An 18,399-nucleotide genomic window follows, 5' to 3' on the forward strand; every position below is an offset into this window, starting at 1 on the left:
AAAATTGGAGAGATGAAAGGAACGTTTCATGCAAAAATGGGCATGATAAAAGACCAAAACGGCAGGGACCTAACAGAGGCAGAAGAGATTAAGAAGAGAGGTGGCAAAATTACACAGAATAACTATACAAGAATGAGCTTAACGTCCCTGATAATCACAATGAGGTGGTCACTGACCTCGAGCCAGACATCCTAGAATGTGAAGTGAAGTGAGCCTTAGAAAAGCTGAGCAACAACAAAGCTAGTGGAGGTGACAATATTCCAGCTGCGCTATTCAAAATCTTAAAAGACGAGGCAATAAAAGTGCTACACTCAATTTGCCAGCAAATTTGGAAAACTCAACAGTGGCCACAGGATTGGAAAAGATCAGTTTACATTCCAATTCCAAAGAAAGGCAGTGCCAAAGAATGTTCAAACTATCGCACCATTGCACTCATTTCTCATGCTAGTAGTTACGCTTAAAATCCTACAAGCTAGACTCCAGCAGTATGTGGATCGAGAACTACCAGAAGTACAGGCAGGATTTTGAAGAGGTAGGGGAACTAGAGATCAAATTGCCAACATACACTGGATCATGGAGAAAGCTAGAGAGTTCCAGAAAAACATCTACTTCTGCTTCATTGACTATGCTAAAGGCTTTGATTGTGTGGATCATAACAAACTGTGGCAAGTTCTTAAAGAGATGGGCGTACCAGACCATCTTATTTGTCTCTTGAGAAACCTGTATGTGGGCTAAGAAGCAACAGTGAGAACTGGACACGGAACCACTGATTGGTTCAAAATTGGGAAAGGAGTCCGGCAAGGCTGTATACTGTCGCCCTGCCTACTTAACTTATATGCAGAGCACATCATGAGAAAGGCAGGGTTAGAGGAATCAAAAGTTGGAATTAAGATTGCCGGAAGAAATATCAACAACCTAAGATATGCAGATGATACCACTCTAATGGCAGAAAGTGAAGAACTAAAGAGCCTCTTGTTGCGGGTGAAGAAGAAGAGTGCAAAAGTTGGGTTGAAACTAAACATTATGAAAACTAAGATCATGGCATCTGGCCCTCTCAATTCCTGGCAAATAGATGGGGAAGAAATGGAGGTAGTGACAGATTTTATTTTCCTGGGCTCCAAGATCACTGCAGATGGGGACTGTAGCCAAGAAATTAAGACGCTTACTCCTCAGGAGGAAAGCCATGGCAAATCTAGACAGCACACTAAAAAGCAGAGATATCACCCTGTCAACAAAAGTGCATATAGTCAAGGCTATGGTCTTCCCAGTTGCAATGTATGGCAGTGAAAGTTGGACCATAAGAAAGGCCGAGCGTCAAAGAATTGAGGCCTTTGAGCTATGGTGCTGGAGAAGACTCCTGCGAGTCCCTTGGACTGCAAGGCGATCAAACCGGTCAGTCCTAGAGGAGATCAACCCTGACTGCTCTTTAGAAGACCATATCCTGAAGTTGAAACTCAAATACTTTGGCCACCTAATGAGAAGGAAGGACTCACTGGAGAAGAGCCTAATGCTGGGAAAGATTGAGGGCAAGAGAAGAAGGGGACGACAGAGAATGAGGTGGCTGGATGGAGTCATTGAAGCAGTAGGTGTGAGCTTAAATAGACTCCAGAAGATGGTAGAGGACAGGAAGGCCTGGAGGAACATTGTCCATAGGGTCGCGATGGGTCGGACACAACTTTGCAGCTAACAACAAAAGATGAATTCTGTCACAGAAATTTTGCTTTAATCTAGGCTTTTACTAAGTTCATCTAAACAAGTACTCCCCAAACCTGGATAAATAACTTAATATTAGGTAAAAGTGGGTTTTTTTGGGTAATGACCACATACCCAGTACATCACAACAGGGATATTTAAATACTTTCTGATAAGTAATTTTGGGTAATGAAGGAAAGGTTGGGAAGCACTGATCTAAAGTAAGAAAAAAACAAAAACTTCTACTCAGATAGTTTGGACCTGACCAAGTGATAATATTAATTTTTAAGAATAACACTAAGAAATCCATGATGAAATGTCAATGTTTTTTCAAGGAATAAAAAATCTACAGAAAGTAGATGATTTTTCCAGATCAGGCATAGGCAATTTTTTGGACTGCCTGAAATGTTTTAGAATTTTAAAAGGGTACTATTTCCATTTATAAAATGGCAGCTATTGATGGATTTGCCTCTTCACAAAATGGCTGTCCCATGCATGTAGCTAGTCACAAAACCTGTATCTATCATAACTGTGATTTCTCTCTGTTATCCGTACTATAGCCATGCTATATGAAGTCAAGAGTAGTTTTGTCTTTTTTTTTTCTTCTAGACAGAACAGCACTGAGATACACCATGCTGGCTTTCCAAAAGTGCTCATGGGGCTGATACACAGCCCACAAGCATTCATGTAAACAAATTTGATCTAAAGCCTAAACTAAGGCTTTACTTTGACATGTGGATATCTCCCATGTATTTAAAATTAAAAATAAAATTAAGAAGAGAGAGCATGGTCAAAGGAGGCACTATTCCCTACTACTCCCCAGATAAAGGAACTATGGCTGTCTAATTTAGTAGAGTGTCTACTTGTATGCTATAACTCTCCAAGATCCCATCTCCTAAAACATTAATGGGTTAATGTTTAAAAGACCAGACTTTGAAAGTACTATCAAATTGGAGTGTACATCTACACAATCTAAAATATTAAAAACAGAAGGCATACATTTTTAAAAAAATTAAATATAAGACAGCTAGCCTGTAGAACACGAAAAACAGAATTTAATTAAATTGCTGCCAGGGATAAAAACATTTTAATTATATAGCATGTTCAAGTAATTTCTGAAGGATGGCAGTTTGATTTTCACTGGGTTTCTCCCACTAGCATCTAGAATTCAAAAACTGACAGTAATAATCCCTGATGTCCATCTGATTTCTTAAAAAAAACACTGACAATTTTCAGTAAAGGTTCTTTTCCTAGCAATTTTCAGAGGAATAATTTGCTTGTAAACATATTTGAGTTTCCACACTGCAAGATTTCAGTAGACTGCATTTTTGTATTTCATTTTATGAGTATGGGGTGGGGGGAATGATGACATGACACAATGCCATGATTTAAGCAACTGTGTCAGGCTTTGTAATGCAACATTATATTTTACAATAGCATTGTCATGAAGACATTGTAGTTTGTTACAGATACCAAACTAGTACCATTTATAAGTTTTTTTAAGTTTTCAGAAATTCTTAAAGCTGCTTACCTAAGCAGATTAGACAAGGTGTCATACTTCTTAAAGGAGCAATAAATACCAGCAAGAAGCTTGCAGTCTAGGAAAAAGCTGGTTATTTCAAATCACACTACTGTATAAAGTGCATGTTCCTTGTTTCTTAGGCCTTGCTGTCCTTATTTGTTACCAATTGTGGTCAATTAAAGTCACAATTATCAAAATTCTCTGTAAATCTAGACTTAAAACCCAGAATCTTTTAAACCTGTAACATCCAATTATTCTATATTAATTTTTAGTCCTTTTATTTCTGCGTAGCACATCTTTTTTTTCAAAATGTCACCATCATCTGCCATCAGTATCTTATTTCTTGGGAACCATGGTTTTACCCTACCTACACTATTACAAGTAGTCCTCAACTTATAACATTTAGTGACCGTTCAAAGTTACAGCGGCACTGAAAAAAGTGACTCATGACTGTTTTTCACACTTACAACCATTGCAGCATCCTCACGGTTACATGATAAAAATTTGGATGCTTGGCAACACATTCGTATCCCAGGATCATGTGATCTCCTTTTGCAATATTCTGACAAGCAAAGTCAATGGGAAAGCCAAATTCACTTAACAACTCTGTTACTAACTTAACAATTGCAGTGATTCACTTAACAATTGTGGCAATGAAGGTCATGAAATGGGGCAAAATTCACAACAAGTCTCACTTAGCAACTGTTTTGTACCAGCCTACTACCGGCCCTGCAGAAAAGGCAGGGGCAACCCCTTTACAAAACGGCAAGAGGCTGGAACTAAGCCTGCCAAATTTATTAACATAAAACAGAGCAAACAGAGCCAAACAAAACACGAACCATGAAACAGGAGCTATTCAAACGGTTGCCTTCAGCAAACCAGCCCTCCCACACATTCCCCTTTTAAACAGTTCAGGGCGTGGCTTCTCTGCCTCCTTCCGAGGTGCCCCATTGCCTTCCTCTGTTTACTCCTGATTGACTGCCTCCTGCGTCGGGCATCCTTGAACAGGGCCAGCTGTGGGTCATCTTCATCCACCCTGTCAGGCTCACACAGCTGGGTCGGCGTCGTGACCAGATGGGAGGGGCCTGGCTGAGGGCTCTGCAGAGCCTCAATACTATCCTCAGCAAGCTCTTCAACAACCCCCTCCTCTCCTCCTCTGAATCGTCTGACCCAACTGCCGAACCCACAGGCTGACCCTGAATCACAACAACAACATAAATTTGGGGCTCAATTGTGGTCATAAGTCAAGGACTATCTATACTTTCATCTCTTACCTTCCCTTGCATATATTCTTCAGCACTGTATTACTTCTTTAGAACCATTTAGTTTATGTATTTATTTATATTTCTTATTTCTAAACACCCCATCTCCCTCAAAGATGAATGAATGCTATTTAAACATCTCCAAGTCTAGTCTCACATCTTTCTACCTCAGGATACTATTACTAAACCTTCTTCTACTCATCCAGCTTTTTTATTCTCTACCTCTTATGACCATTACCCAGTCCTTTCAATAAGTCTGATTCTATTGTGAGGGTCCATTAAAAGTTTAATAATACACTAAAATAATTATTATTTTTTTAAAAAAACTGGGCTGTAAGTATTCTGACAATTCTGCTTCTCCAAGAATTTGAAATCTTACACATGCTGTCTACCATTATTGTTTTTCAATGTGTCTGATGCTTCATCACACAAGGACTCTTTGCATTGCAGAAAAATTATTTGATGCATGTCATCTTATCTAAATGCACCAAATTAATGCCTAACCTGTTCAAATAGATATCAAACTGGAAGTTAGATGCAATGCTAAATAGGTCACTAGGAAGCGCCCCTCTCTGTGTGTGTGTATGTGTGTCAGAATTTTAAATTAATGATAAAGAGGCAGGGATCTTTTTAGTTAATCGGAATGTATGAGATATTTCCCACTGAGATGGCAACCCTGAGGCACAAATGGTTAAACACCCCTTACTGGTGCTTGCTAACAATTAAAACTAATTGCTTGGGTTTTCTTAACTACATAGTCAATTTTATGTGTTACTATACCCATATGATCAAGAATCAGAATGGGCTTAAATATATCTACAAAGAAACTGTAAAAGAGTAAATGTATGAAGAAGAACCATCCTTAAACTTCAAACAAATCTGATGAAAAGATCCTCATGGCCACATGGTTAGAAAATGATGCCATGAAGGGTATGACAGTGTTTCTTCAGCCTCTACCAGGCACTGCTTGGAAGAAGGGATTATCTGATCCCTTAATGCGTATTTTCCAACCGTCTTCCTGGTGCCAGACCTATTGAGAGTTGTAGACCCATCTCCGTGGAGACTTACTGTACCAGGATGGGGAAAAAGCTTTCTTAAAACTTTTTACCTCATGGCTGCCTAATCATATTCAATCAAGCTCACTCAGCACTTCCATTGCATTTAAAAAACAACAACCCTAAAAGTAGCAAGTTACATCTCCTAGTAGTGGAATTAGCGTGCTTCAAATTCTATTAATTCCACTCCTCATGGATAACGTTAAACGGTCGCCTGCCCCTCCCCAGTAACGTTGTATTTTAATTTCAAACATTGTGCTTCGTTATCTAGCGAGAAGCGGGAATATATAACGACAGCGACCTGCCCGATTTTTTAAAAAACAAAACAAAACCTCAATACAGAAGCATCAACTCGAAAAGCCGAGTTTTGAAATGCCACCTCGGGCCACCAAACCAATAACCGCGTCTCGTAGATAATACCTGCATTATCTATCAGCTACGGCTTCACAGTAATAATAAAAAAAAGGCACGTATTAAACGGCCTCGCCGTTCTCCACTGAAGAATAAGCGTTTAACTGAAGCGGTTCCCTAAAATAATAATAAATAATAATAAACCTTTATTGTCAAAGTACAACATGTGTACATTGAGATTAGCTGAGCCTCCCCCTGTGCCCTCTCCCCCCAACACACAGTGACAACAAACCCTCCATCCCACCACACTATTCCCACTATTCCCAGGAATAGGAAAATGCGTTTCCTATTCCTGGGAATCAAAGCCCTTCCTCCCAAGGGCGCCTAAATGTTCCCTCACGCTTTGCACCGCCGCTGATCGGCTGCAATCGCCTAAGCCTTGGCCCCGCTTGCCCGGCCCTCGCGCCCAGAAGCTTATCCCCGTCCGTCACGCGGGCTCTCCCGCCTCACCCTGCAATCTAGGCTACGCCCCTGAGCAGCAGACGTCTCCATGCCCGACCAACGAGGCTGTCCCGACTCCGTCAGTCGACCCAAGCAGACACCCCGCCCTCCCTTCCCACGAGAAAACTCTGCAAAGGCGCGGCTCACGTGGCCAGCCGAAGCTTTGCACCCAATCCGCGGCCGGGTCTATTTGACTTGGCGCGCGCCTGCTGCGTCTCTCTCTATATAAATATATATATATATATTTAAATCCCGCCTTTTTTTCTTCTTCTTCATATACAATTCAAGGCGGCGAAGACGCAGTACCAATGAAGGTGGTCCTCGACTTACGACCACAACTGAGCCCAGCATTTAGGTTGCCGAGTGAGAAATGTGTTGAGTTTTGTCCCATTTTACAACTTTTCTTGCCACGTTTGTTAAGGGAATCGCTACAGTTGTCAAGTTAGGAACGCGGTTGTCAAGCGAATCTGGCTTCCCCATTGACTTTGTTTTGTCAGAAGGTCACGTGACCCTGGGACACTGCAACTGTCATAAATATGAACCAGTTGTCAGGCATCCAAATGGTCATACATGCATGCATCTTTTTTAAAAAAATATTTTTATTAAGTAAATATGCATCCTTTTTTTAATGCCATTGTAACTTCAAACAGTCATTAAACAAACTGTTGTAATTTGAGGACCTGTAGTCCTTCCTACTCCTATTTTCCCCATAATCATGTCAGCTGAGTTGGGCTGAGAGAAAGAGTGCCAGTTCTGGGAGTTGAAGTCTGTATCTTAAAATTGCCAAAGTAGAACAATCTTGGTCTATGGGTGCTTTCAAAAACTTTTAATGGTTGAGAGAATTTCGGGAGGGAAGCCTGTTAATTGAAACCCCCTCTTCTAAACAATGAATACAGGCAAAGAGGAATGGTATCATCCCCTGAACTTGGATGGCTGGTCATGCCAAAATTTAAAAGCTGCCTTTTAAGACTGCCAATACTGGAAAGCTATTTCTTCTGCTGTTGAAGAAAACCAGGGAAGCAAGATTAAACTTCATTTTATGCTCCCCCAACTTTTCATTACTTATGGGAGACTACCTTGGCTAAAGAGAAAATGTTAGTTTTGATGAAAATCCCAATTTCTTGGTGTTACCTGTAAACTCCATCTAAGGATCTTTGATTTCAAGGTGAACCAAGACCAATAAAATCTGGTGCCAGCTGTGCTTCCTCAAATAGGACAACAACAAAAAATGCCCTTTTATGTAGTCTCAGGTGTGTTAGGCTAGGCTAGGGCAATTGGATCTCTGCTGGATGCCTGATATTTGTTTCATGTGTGGCCCAGATTCATCTTCTGCTTGCTGTTTATGCAAATGGTTTTCATATTTCCTTGGATTGTAAGCTGCCCAAAATCAGTCTGGAGTTCAGGGACACTAAGTTGAATAAATTATTTAATACTTAGAAATGCTCATTTTTCAAAGGTGAAACCTGACATTGAAAACAAGTTTCTGACGTTCACATTCTGAAGTCTCTCCCAACGTAAAAATCTGGGTTTTCAGAGCTTCTTGGCCCAAATCTTGGTTGTGTTGGCCATTTACCTCACAGACAGACATCTCAGTTTAATCTTGATTACTAATTTCAAATCTTTTTACAAATAATTGATCAGGAGTAGAAATCAAGAATAAGGAAATAATTCAAGGAACTGCACATCAAGAGATTCAGAAATTTTAGGCAAGAAATTGCCTTTATTTCTTAGTAATAAACCATATTCTCATATATAGATATATTTGACTAGATTGGTTGTTATAATATGACCTCAGTAAACTATAAACCAGGTCACAAAATATCAGAGCATAAATAAGCCCAACTGCTTCTGAGGGCCATTTGATTTCTCAGATCAAGGTTGTGTGCTATTGGAAGTCTATCCTAACAGGAACCACCTGCAGCTAGCTCTTTCAGATGCACAAAAGGGGTTATAAATTGAATTTATCCATCATGCTAAGGTAAAAGGTGATTTTTGATGTTGTTTCAAAAATCTAGTTATTTGGGGGTTTTTTACAGTTAAAGCTTATCCCAAAGTATCAACTCAGCCACTAAGTTACAAACTGCATTAAGCCACAATGGATTTAATTCTTGCTTTGTGATGTTTGTGAATACAATTAAATAAAACTCTGTAGGTTTGATAAGCTATTATACTATTAAAACCCGTTATCATGACTTTTAAATGGATGAAACAGTGCATCACAGGGCAAAAATTTTGGAACCAAAGTACCTCAAATGAGCTAATTTATAGAATGTGTCCAGAAACTGGGACCCATTGTTCCTAGAATAAAATTTGAGAAAGCTGGGAGACTGCTTCAGTGCTGTTGCTGCACTGCTGCTGGGGTCACAAGATCTCCATTTTCCATTAACAGTTTCCCAGCCAGCTTTGCAATCCCTCGCTGCCTCCCCCACCCAGAACAGCCACATACCTGCCTGCTAGGAAGGTAAAGGAAGAATGCTCTCTACTTAATTCCAAGTAAATTCAGTGAGGAAGGGGTTTTTTTTCCTACTCTTGGGTCATTCTGTTTCTGTTTAGATAAGGAAATATCTCTGAAACAATGATGCAATGAGTTTTCTAGTACTGATCATTCACTAATTGCCTGATGACAACAGCTTGTGAAGATTGTTCATTAATTTTAAAAAAAGCTCTTAAATCTGCTGTGAAGGGGAAAAAACATTGGTACCAGCTTGTTCTTTTGATGATGCTCTTATGTGCATCTTTATGTTATCAATTGGAAGAAGACATCTCTCAAATTTCACATTACTAATGTCAGCCAGAAGGAATGTCTGTGTGTTCACAGTATATGAAATATATGTTTAAATGGATGACTTTAACTTATTACCACTTCTCCATATTTCTTCCAGGTTTCTGATTGCTAAATTCACTCCAGACCTTGGTTAGTCATAGCAATTGGAATGCATTCAGATGATGATCTCTTTTAGTTCTAGGCAGGTTCTGAATATGTAAAAGAACTTCTGAGAGTTATCCAGGAGTAAAGTTTAGAAACCCACTTTTAAGTCATCACTTTATACCATCTCTTCCTCACTGATTATTTACTACAGTTATTCTTGCTCAGGTAATATCTCCCTTGCAAAACCCTGCATAGGTCTCCTTGCATGCATTGCATATTTGAGACCTCCCTTCTTGAAATAATAGTTAAGTCTGGCAAACATGGAGACCATTCCAGAACCTTTATTTTCTAGAAGGCTTTGCTAGTTTGCTTTGGAAATGTTTCAAATTGTTGTGTGGCTGAAATGCCCAACCTAGACAGAAGAGATGATGTCCAAAGTTTTACACTTGACATAATTCAGTTTTTTATTTTGAATCTTTACATAACGAGTATGGATTCATTTTTTTAAAAAAGAAATGTGCCTAACTTGGTACACATTAGCCTAACTTCACTAAGGCTTTTTTTCCTGTTCTCTCCCCCTCCCTCCCATATGCCCCAAAATACTTTTGCCTAGAACAACTACATTTCAGTTTGCATCCGTTTGCATGTTTTGCTTTTTACACAAACCACAGCAAACTAGCTGTTCCTAGAACAATCTGTATGTGACCATTTACATTTACTTGGCAGACAGCTAATTTCTATTCATTAGCCAGAATGAAATCCAGTTCCGTTATATAAAATGTAATATATATATAAAATATAAATAGGCCCATCATGAAACAGTAGCAAAATAAACTCTAAATTAGTTTTGTTTTTCCACTTTCCCTGAAAGTATATATGTATATTAATTAAAATCTAAAACTGCTACATTTCTGTTACATCCAGTAACATGGAGACAATATGGATGGTAGGCAATTATTTAGTAGCAAGTAAAGTAATTTATCCAGGGAACATTCATTATACATTTGACTCAAATAAAAGCCACGTTTCCATAGTTGTAGACTAACAAACAGATTAATTTGCCATTAGAATGAAAAAATAATTTTTCACAGGTGCCCAGCTTGCAGCAATGTATACTTTGAAATAAATGTTTCCACTTGTTCTCCTTTCAATGTTTTCATAGCTCTCCAGTGGATACTGCCACAATTCTCTGGTTTGCCTTGAGAATGATTCAGCTCTTCTTTGATATAATCCAGCCAAAGATCTTCAATAAAAAAACGATAGTTAATACTGTAATAATGAAAATGCTACAAAAGAGGGAATTCCCAGTGCCAAAAACACATTGCCTATGTATTTGATTAGAATGTTACAACTACACTGTATTCTGTAAAATAATCCTGGGTGGATCAGAGACAATGACTATGGTAACTTATGGTAGATCAGAAGCTGTTGTGTATTTTCTGTGAATGAAATACAATAATAGGCTGTTAACAGAAGGTTTTGAACCTTCTGTTAACTATGTTTCCATATAGTAGGTAGATGTCAGACAAAGTGGGTTGGTAAATAGTATTGTACAAATTTATAAATTGTGCATCTGCTTCGCAAGGAGGGAGGAGTTATTATCTTTCAAAGGCATTTATCAGTATTCAATGGGTGGGGGAACATTTATGTATAGCAGGGATGTCAAACTGCCAGCCCGTGGGCTGGATGCATGGCAAAACCCCATGGCCGGCAATGGGAAAAAAGTTGCGATATGTCATGACACGTCATGTGATGTTGTGAGTTTGACACCCCTGATGTATAGGTTTTTTTTTCTTTTTATGCACATTTTTATGTAGTCTTGTCTAGTTAATTTTTAATTTTTAAACATTTAAATATTTTGAATAGAATAAAATAAAAATGTGATGAAATGTTTCAACTACACAGTATTCTGTAGAATTCCAAGACAGACAGAAAGAAAAATCAGCAACTGCCACAATAAGCTCTGCTTGGTTCATGGAAAGATCTGGTATTCTTTAGCAGAAAGAATCAGGCGATTGCCACAGCTTTAACAGAAAGACAACTGAGAATAGTCTTGGAAACCAACAAGTAAAAATTCTTACCAGGCTCTGTAGCACCAAATTCTCTCAAGGCACGTTCATAATATTCTCGGATGTTAAATATTTTACTGGATTCCTTTTTTAAAAAAATGTGGGTGGTTACCATGCTGAACTTAACACACAGCGATAAAATGACAGGAATAAAATATATTTGTCATACAATCTCAATCATCTTCTGAAACTTTAGGCAGCCTTCATACATAAATCTTTCTGGGGCAATCTTACAAAATAATATGTAGTATGTAAGAGAGAAGCTGAGTCTTACTCCTCGCTCTCTCACCTTGATGCTGACAAGGAAGTGAAGATGAAATTGAATTGATATGAATACATATCAATACATACATATGTGGTGGTGCAGTGGTTAGAATGCAGTACTGCAGGCAAACTCACTGCTCACTGCCAGGAGTTCAATCCAGACCGGCTCAAGGTTGACTCAGCTTTCCATCCAAGGTCGGTAAAAGGAGGACCCACATTGTTGGGGACAATGTGCTGGCTCTGGAAACCACTGAGAGAGGGCTGCAAAGCACTATGAAGCGGTATATAAGTCTAAGATTGCTATTGCTAATGGACATTATACAGGATTAACAACTCTGCACAGGAGTAGTTCTCTGCAACCTTTTCCTGATTAACACACTTCACCCTGTACAACGTCCTCTTACAAGTACAGGTAATTTAAGTCACCACAATTGGGAATGTCTGCTAAGCGATGCAATTGTTAAGCGAGTCACACCCAATTTTACAACCTTTTTTGCCATGGGCATTAAGCAAATCAGGTGGTCGTTAAGCAAATCTGGCTTCCTCCACTGACTGCTTGTCAGAAGACCCCTGAGAAGGTTACAAATGGATGCAACTGTCATAAATACAGGCTGGTTGCCAAGCCACCAAATTTTGATCACATGACCACAGGGATGCTGCAACAGTCATAAGTGCAAGAGACTGACGTACGTCACCTTTTTCGTAGCAGTTGAAAGTTTTAAACAAATTTGTGAAAGAAATGGTCATAAGCGTAGGACTGCCTTAACTCAAATAGGGGCCTCACTGTTTACTAAATGAATAACCTGTGAAGAACATTTGTTTCCTGCCCTTCAGTCATTAATATCTTTTGGTTCTATTTTTTTTTTGCCTTTCTTCACTAGACCATAATCATAGCTGTGTCTCCCATTCCTTCACTTCAAGCTTAGCCTCTTTTCATTCTAATCGGACCTGAACATGAAGCAAAGGGAGGGATGGGGAGCTATCTTGGGACTAAGAGAGACAGGGGCTTCCTGCCAGGCCTTTGGTCTTAAACAAGAAGTCACAGTCATCCAAAACAAAACCTTACAACCGGGGGAATGAATTGGCAAGCAGAAACTGGGGCGTAATGCAGTGTCCGAGAGCCTCCAAGGGGTGGGGAGTGTTAAAATGAACAAGATGGTAGAATCCTTTTCTAGATGCATACCAACATGGTGACATGTCACCATAACAGAATTGGAAGGGACTTTGGAGGTCTTCTAGTCCAACCCCCTGTTCAGGCAGGAAACCCTATACCATTTGAAACAAATGGCTGTCCAATCTCTTCTTAAAAACTTCCAGTGTTGGAGCACTCTGGAAGCAAGTTGTTCCACTGATCAATTGTTCTAGCTGTCAGGAAATCTTGCAGATTTCAGTCTAAGCTGCAGATGCTCTGACAGGGGCATTCCTTCCCAACTTCCAGGAGCAGTTTGCATGCAAACAATCCAGGCGCAGGAATAGACTTCTGGAAGTGAGAGAGGAATCATCCTGACTGTGCTGCTCTTGAAGGACAGCAAGAAAGGGCAAGAGAAGGCAGCAGTTTCAGAGGCCCTATTGGTTTTCTCCACGGTCACGGCTGGCTACAGTACTCTCTTCCTCTGAGCCCCTTGTAGGGTCCAATCCTTGTGGTGGAATGTAGTCCAGGTTCCCAGGAAGAAATGGGTGCATTCCAGAGGCCCAAAAAGACAGCCAGTTTAGACAGTTCAGTTAGGAGAAAAGAGTTAGAAATTCTCAGAGTATACTTTGAGAGTATATCTTTAATGGTGCAAGTAATGCTTTACTTTGGCAAGATTTCTGTCTATAGCCAAGGAACAATAACAAGAACTGCTTAGAAATTATTCTGCATGTCTTTCTTGGTTTTGGAGCCTGACAGGCCTATATAGCTGCAGCATCAGGACCAAAAGGACCCTCCCTCTCCCTTTTTTCCCACCCATCCCCAACTACTGCGGTCAGTGTAGGAGTTTCAGCTTCTCTCATTGGAGGGGAGTATTATGTTAAACTCCAGAGAGCTCCCCCTCTCAAATATTCCCACAAAAGACATCCTTACATAATGCAAAGACATTGATTATCCACCCAAGACAACCACTATAATCAGTGTGTGTGAAACATAATAATGTAAGTGTCTTTCCATTCTTAAGACATGTAATGCTTTAAAACAAAAATGAGAAATTTATGATGATCTTTCCAATGTTGTTGATTTACAATTCCTAGCAGTAACAGCCGGCACTGGACTTCTTAACTGTAGTTTGGGAATATTAGAGAATCCAGAGGTCAACCTCACCCTTTCCTTTAATAAAGTTTAAGAACAGCAACGATAGCTAGGATGTTGAAGAAACTGGCCATGTGCCAATAATCTGCCTACCACATTAAGGATTACTATTTCTAGGGGGCTTTTAAAATCAGCTGAAGTATTTTACTGTGGCCCAGTTCTAACAGAGCATACTTTACAAAATAAAAAGCGCTGACTCCCTGAGAAACCTCACATTGGTAAATACCGCTACAAATGTTGACACTATTTATTCATTTGTTCTATCAAACAATCCGTAAATATTTCCACAAATATCACCGTTATTCATTTAAGTGAGACTGAGTGGTAAACCAATTGAAAATAAAAATTAATGCAACCATACAAAAATTAAAACACATGGTACCTGAGAAACTAACATACTCCATAATTACTAACACAACCAAGAAACGGATCCCTGCACTTGTTTATAATACTTCTTTACTTACTTGTTCCTTTTCAATCTGAATCATTTGTTTGAAGAACTGGAGTGAAAATGGGCGGCACTCCTGCAGCCTAGGAGAGAAGTAATGGGGTAAGTAAGGCACCTGATTTTAACAACAAATAGGGGTGGAGAGGTGTAGAAAAAAGTGATTAAATAATGCTACAAAAAGGAGCTATGCTAACCTGATGAAGACTTGCTTTGCTTTCTTATAGCCACCGGTCCTGTGAGCCCACTCAAGGTACTTTTCTTTCAAGGCTATGGAGTCAGCAGGAAGTGTGGCAAGTAAAGATTTCTGCCGGTTAAATGTAAATGATTGTGAAGTCCATTAAATGACACAGAGCTTTTAAGCATCCAAGGTGGATTTTGAAACTAAAGTCAAGAAGATAGGTTACTTTGTTCTTTGTGACAATTACCCACACCAAATTGGATCTATTGACTCACCTAGAGCAGGGGTCCCCAACCCCCGGTCTTTGGACCGGCACCGGATGGTGGCATGCCAGAAACTGGTCCACCCAAAGAAGCGAAGCCCCATCCGCGGGATGCAGGCAGCACATGAAACCACGCCCCCTCTGGTCCATGGAAAACTTCTCTGCACGGAACCGGCCCGATGCCCAAAGGATTGGGGGCCACTAAGCTAGAGGATATACATCAATCTGGCAATCTCCTATTCATAGAGTTTAGTAAACCTACTCTGGAGAGTCTACAACTAGTCTTTGCTTAACAACCACTCATTCAGCGTCCTTTTGAAGTTACAATGGTGCAGAATGAGGGGAACTTACGGCAGGTCCTTGTAACTGCAGCTGTCTCAAAATCCTTGTGGTCATATGATTGAGATCCAAGTACTTGACAATCAGCTTGCAATTACAACATTGTGGCATTCCACGGTCAGGTGACTGCTATTTGCAACTTTCACTACCAGTTTCCAACAAGCAAAGTCAATGGAAAGCCAGCAGGTCACAAGAAGCAACCACATGACATTGCACTTAACAATGGCTTGGGATTCGTTTAACAACAGTGACTGCATCACTAAGTGGCATGGTCACGTGACATCATACTTTACAACTGCATTGCTTAGCAATAGAAATTCTGGCCCTAATTATCCTTGTTAACTGAATACAACAATATTTCTGAAACTTTTCATTTCTAATTAAAGACTGTTTAGATGTGTTTTGTTTACTCCATTTCAGGAGATATATATATATATATATATATATATATATATATATATATATATATATATATATATATATATATATATATATATATATATATATATATATATATATATATATATATATATATATATATAAACCTTTTTGTTCTTTTTGATAAATAACTCAAGGCATATAACTGTTCCTAATGCTCTCCTCCTAGTTTCTCCACAACTACAACAAAAATCATGTAAGGTAAATTGGACTGCAAGGGAGTGACTGGCCCAAAGTCACTCAGACACTTCTCATGCCTAAAGTGAGACTAGAACTCACAGTCTCCTGGTTTCTAGCCTGGTGCCTTAATCATTACACCAAAATGGTGTATTTCATAAGGTAAAGGTAAAGGTTCCCCCGCACATGCGTGCTAGTCGTTTCCAACTCTAGGGGCCGGTGCTCATCTCCGTTTCAAAGCCGAAGAGCCAGCACTTGTCCGAGGACGTCTCCGTGGTCATGTGGCCGGCATGACTGGACGCCAAAGGCGCACGGAACGCTGTTACCTTCCCACTGTAGTGGTCCCTATTTTTCTACTTGCCTTTTTACGTGCTTTCGAACTACTAGGTTGGCAGAAGCTGGGACGAGTAACAGGCGCTCACTCTGTTATGCGGCACTTGGGATTCGACCCGCCAAACTGCCAACCTTCTGATCGACAAGTTCAGCGTCCTAACCCACTGAGCCACTGCGTCCCTACGGTGTATTTCATACTCTTCCTAAATTTCCACTTTTTTGTTAATGAAGCCTATGTTTCTATTTCTGAATTACATACAGATAGTCCTCAACTTACAACCACAATAGAGGCCAAACTTTTTGTTGCTAAGCAAGGCAATTGTTAAGTGACAATTGTTAATTGCCCCGTTTTACAACCTTTCTTGCCACAATTGTTAAGTGAATTACTGTAGGTGTTAAGTTTGTAAGACAGACACTAAGTGAATCTGGCTTCCTCATTGACTATGCTTGCCAGGTTGCAAAAAGTGATCACATGACCTCAGGACACTGCAACCATCATAGATATATGCCAGTTGCCCAGTGTCTGAAGTCTGATCATCATGGGGATGCTGCAAGGGTTGTAAGGTTGAAAAACAGTCATAAGTCACTATTTTCAGTGCCGTTTTGACTTTTAACAGTCACTAAACGAATGGTTGTAAGTTGAGAACTACCTGTATATATTTTCAGCAAAATATTTGCAGAATTACAAAAGCCTCGTTGTCTATAGATATGATATCATAGGGTTTATCTTGCAATTTATTTATTTTTAATGCACAGGTTATCATTAATTCTAAAATTAATTTTTAAAATAATAGTGGAACCATTCTTACTTTCTTTTCCAAATTAACCTCACAGTATGATTCATTTTTTAATGGAATATATGATACCTGATAGAGGGCTTCAGTCTCTGCTTTGCTACTGGCACCTTCACTCCATTCTAGCCATAAAGTCCATATTGGCAAGGTGTCCTACAAGGAGGAATAACAAAAAAACAACAACAGAAGAACGTATTGGATATGAGTTGCATAAAATACCTGCAGGCAAATTGAAAGACACTGGAATTCCTGAAGTAGTCTAGCAGAAAATATATTGATGAAATTAAGGAGCCTCTCGTCTATAGAAAGGGACCAGACTAAGTAAGTGAAGTCCTGCATTACGCAGGCAATGCAAAAAGCTTACAAAGGAAAAATAGGGGAACTCAGAAAATAACTGAGTGTTATTTTCATAGCTCAGACATGTCAAACACAAGGCCCGGGGGCCGGATCCGGCCCGCAAAGTGGTTTCATGCGGCCCGCAAAGCCATCCTGGAAACAGTGAGGGAACGGCCCCCACTGCCTTGGCCCTGGCCCAGAGACCCTCCTTCTGCCAGAGACCCCCAGATCTGTCCCACTCCTGCCCAGGCCCCCATAGGCACCCTTCATGCGAACGTTGTAGAGCTGGCCATGCCCACCCAGTATGCACTCTAGCCACGCCCACCCAGTAGGCCATGCCCACCCTGGCCATACCCACCCGGCCCCTTGAGGGCAACCGCAATGCTGATGCGGCCCTCAATGAAATTGAGTTTGACACCCCTGTCATAGCTGCATGATTTGTCTCTGGGATCTTTAAAATATAAGAGGTGTGGGGAATGCAATTGCAATATTGGAAGGTGTTACCACAATGGAATGCCACGTCCCTAACGACAACTGCTCATCGTCCTATGGACAATGGGTAAGCAAGTACTTATATAGGCCCACTAGGGATGGATGGCCCTTTGTTACTATGCCCTTTGTTACTATAAGTGCAAGAAGCGGATTTAAAAAGCTCTTTCATTGCCTCTGCCAGGAGCACTGCCAACTGCCCCATTCATCCTTCCCGAGAAGAAGGTAAAATGTGACTTTTTGGACAGTGCCACATTGATCTCTCAAGTTGGATCTTATGGAAAGAGCATTTCAGATCACTAAGCAGATCCTGCAATTGTGTTAGTTATTCTGTTTTAGTCAATACAGACAGTCCTTGTTTACTGACCACAATTGGGAGTGGCAACTCTATCACCAAGCACTGTAGTTGCTAAGGGAAACCATAAGTAAGGCTTATGACCTTACTTCCCATTTGGACTTTATGCAAATCACACGGATCATTAAGCAAGATATCATATAAGCACAACTAGCAATTTCACTTCCACATTCTCCATTAATTTTCCGGATTGGAAACTAATTGTGAACTGCCTGAATGGCAATCATGTGACAGCAGGACACTAAAGATGTGTGGATTAGTTGCAAAGCTTTTTTTTTCCAACTACCATATCTTTGAACAGTCACTAAATGAGACAGTCAGTAAACAAGGACTACTTGTATACATTTTTACTTCAGAGCCTAATTTTTTTCAGACTTGCAG

The 18,399-nt window shown here is 40.0% G+C and overlaps 1 protein-coding gene across 4 annotated transcripts in view; it reads right to left on the bottom strand.

The window, feature by feature from the left end:
• Nucleotides 1-10,194: 10,194 nt before the first annotated feature.
• UTP6 (UTP6 small subunit processome component) overlaps nucleotides 10,195-18,399 on the bottom strand; it is a 31,281-nt gene continuing 23,076 nt past the window's right edge. For 3 of the 4 annotated variants that reach the window (XM_083353621.1, XM_083353620.1, XM_083353622.1), the window contains 5 exons: nucleotides 16,911-16,991; nucleotides 14,512-14,621; nucleotides 14,334-14,400; nucleotides 11,334-11,406; nucleotides 10,195-10,495 (listed from right to left, as the gene is read on the bottom strand). In XM_083353621.1, coding sequence (XP_083209747.1) covers nucleotides 10,338-10,495; nucleotides 11,334-11,406; nucleotides 14,334-14,400; nucleotides 14,512-14,621; nucleotides 16,911-16,991 — 489 coding nt within the window. In that variant the 3' untranslated portion in view covers nucleotides 10,195-10,337. The remainder of the gene's footprint in view (nucleotides 10,496-11,333; nucleotides 11,407-14,333; nucleotides 14,401-14,511; nucleotides 14,622-16,910; nucleotides 16,992-18,399) is intronic. The other variant, XR_014491315.1, reaches the window with a different exon arrangement.

This window comes from Vipera ursinii (genome assembly GCF_947247035.1).
Source record: "Vipera ursinii genome assembly, chromosome: 2".
Lineage (NCBI taxonomy): Eukaryota > Metazoa > Chordata > Lepidosauria > Squamata > Viperidae > Vipera > Vipera ursinii.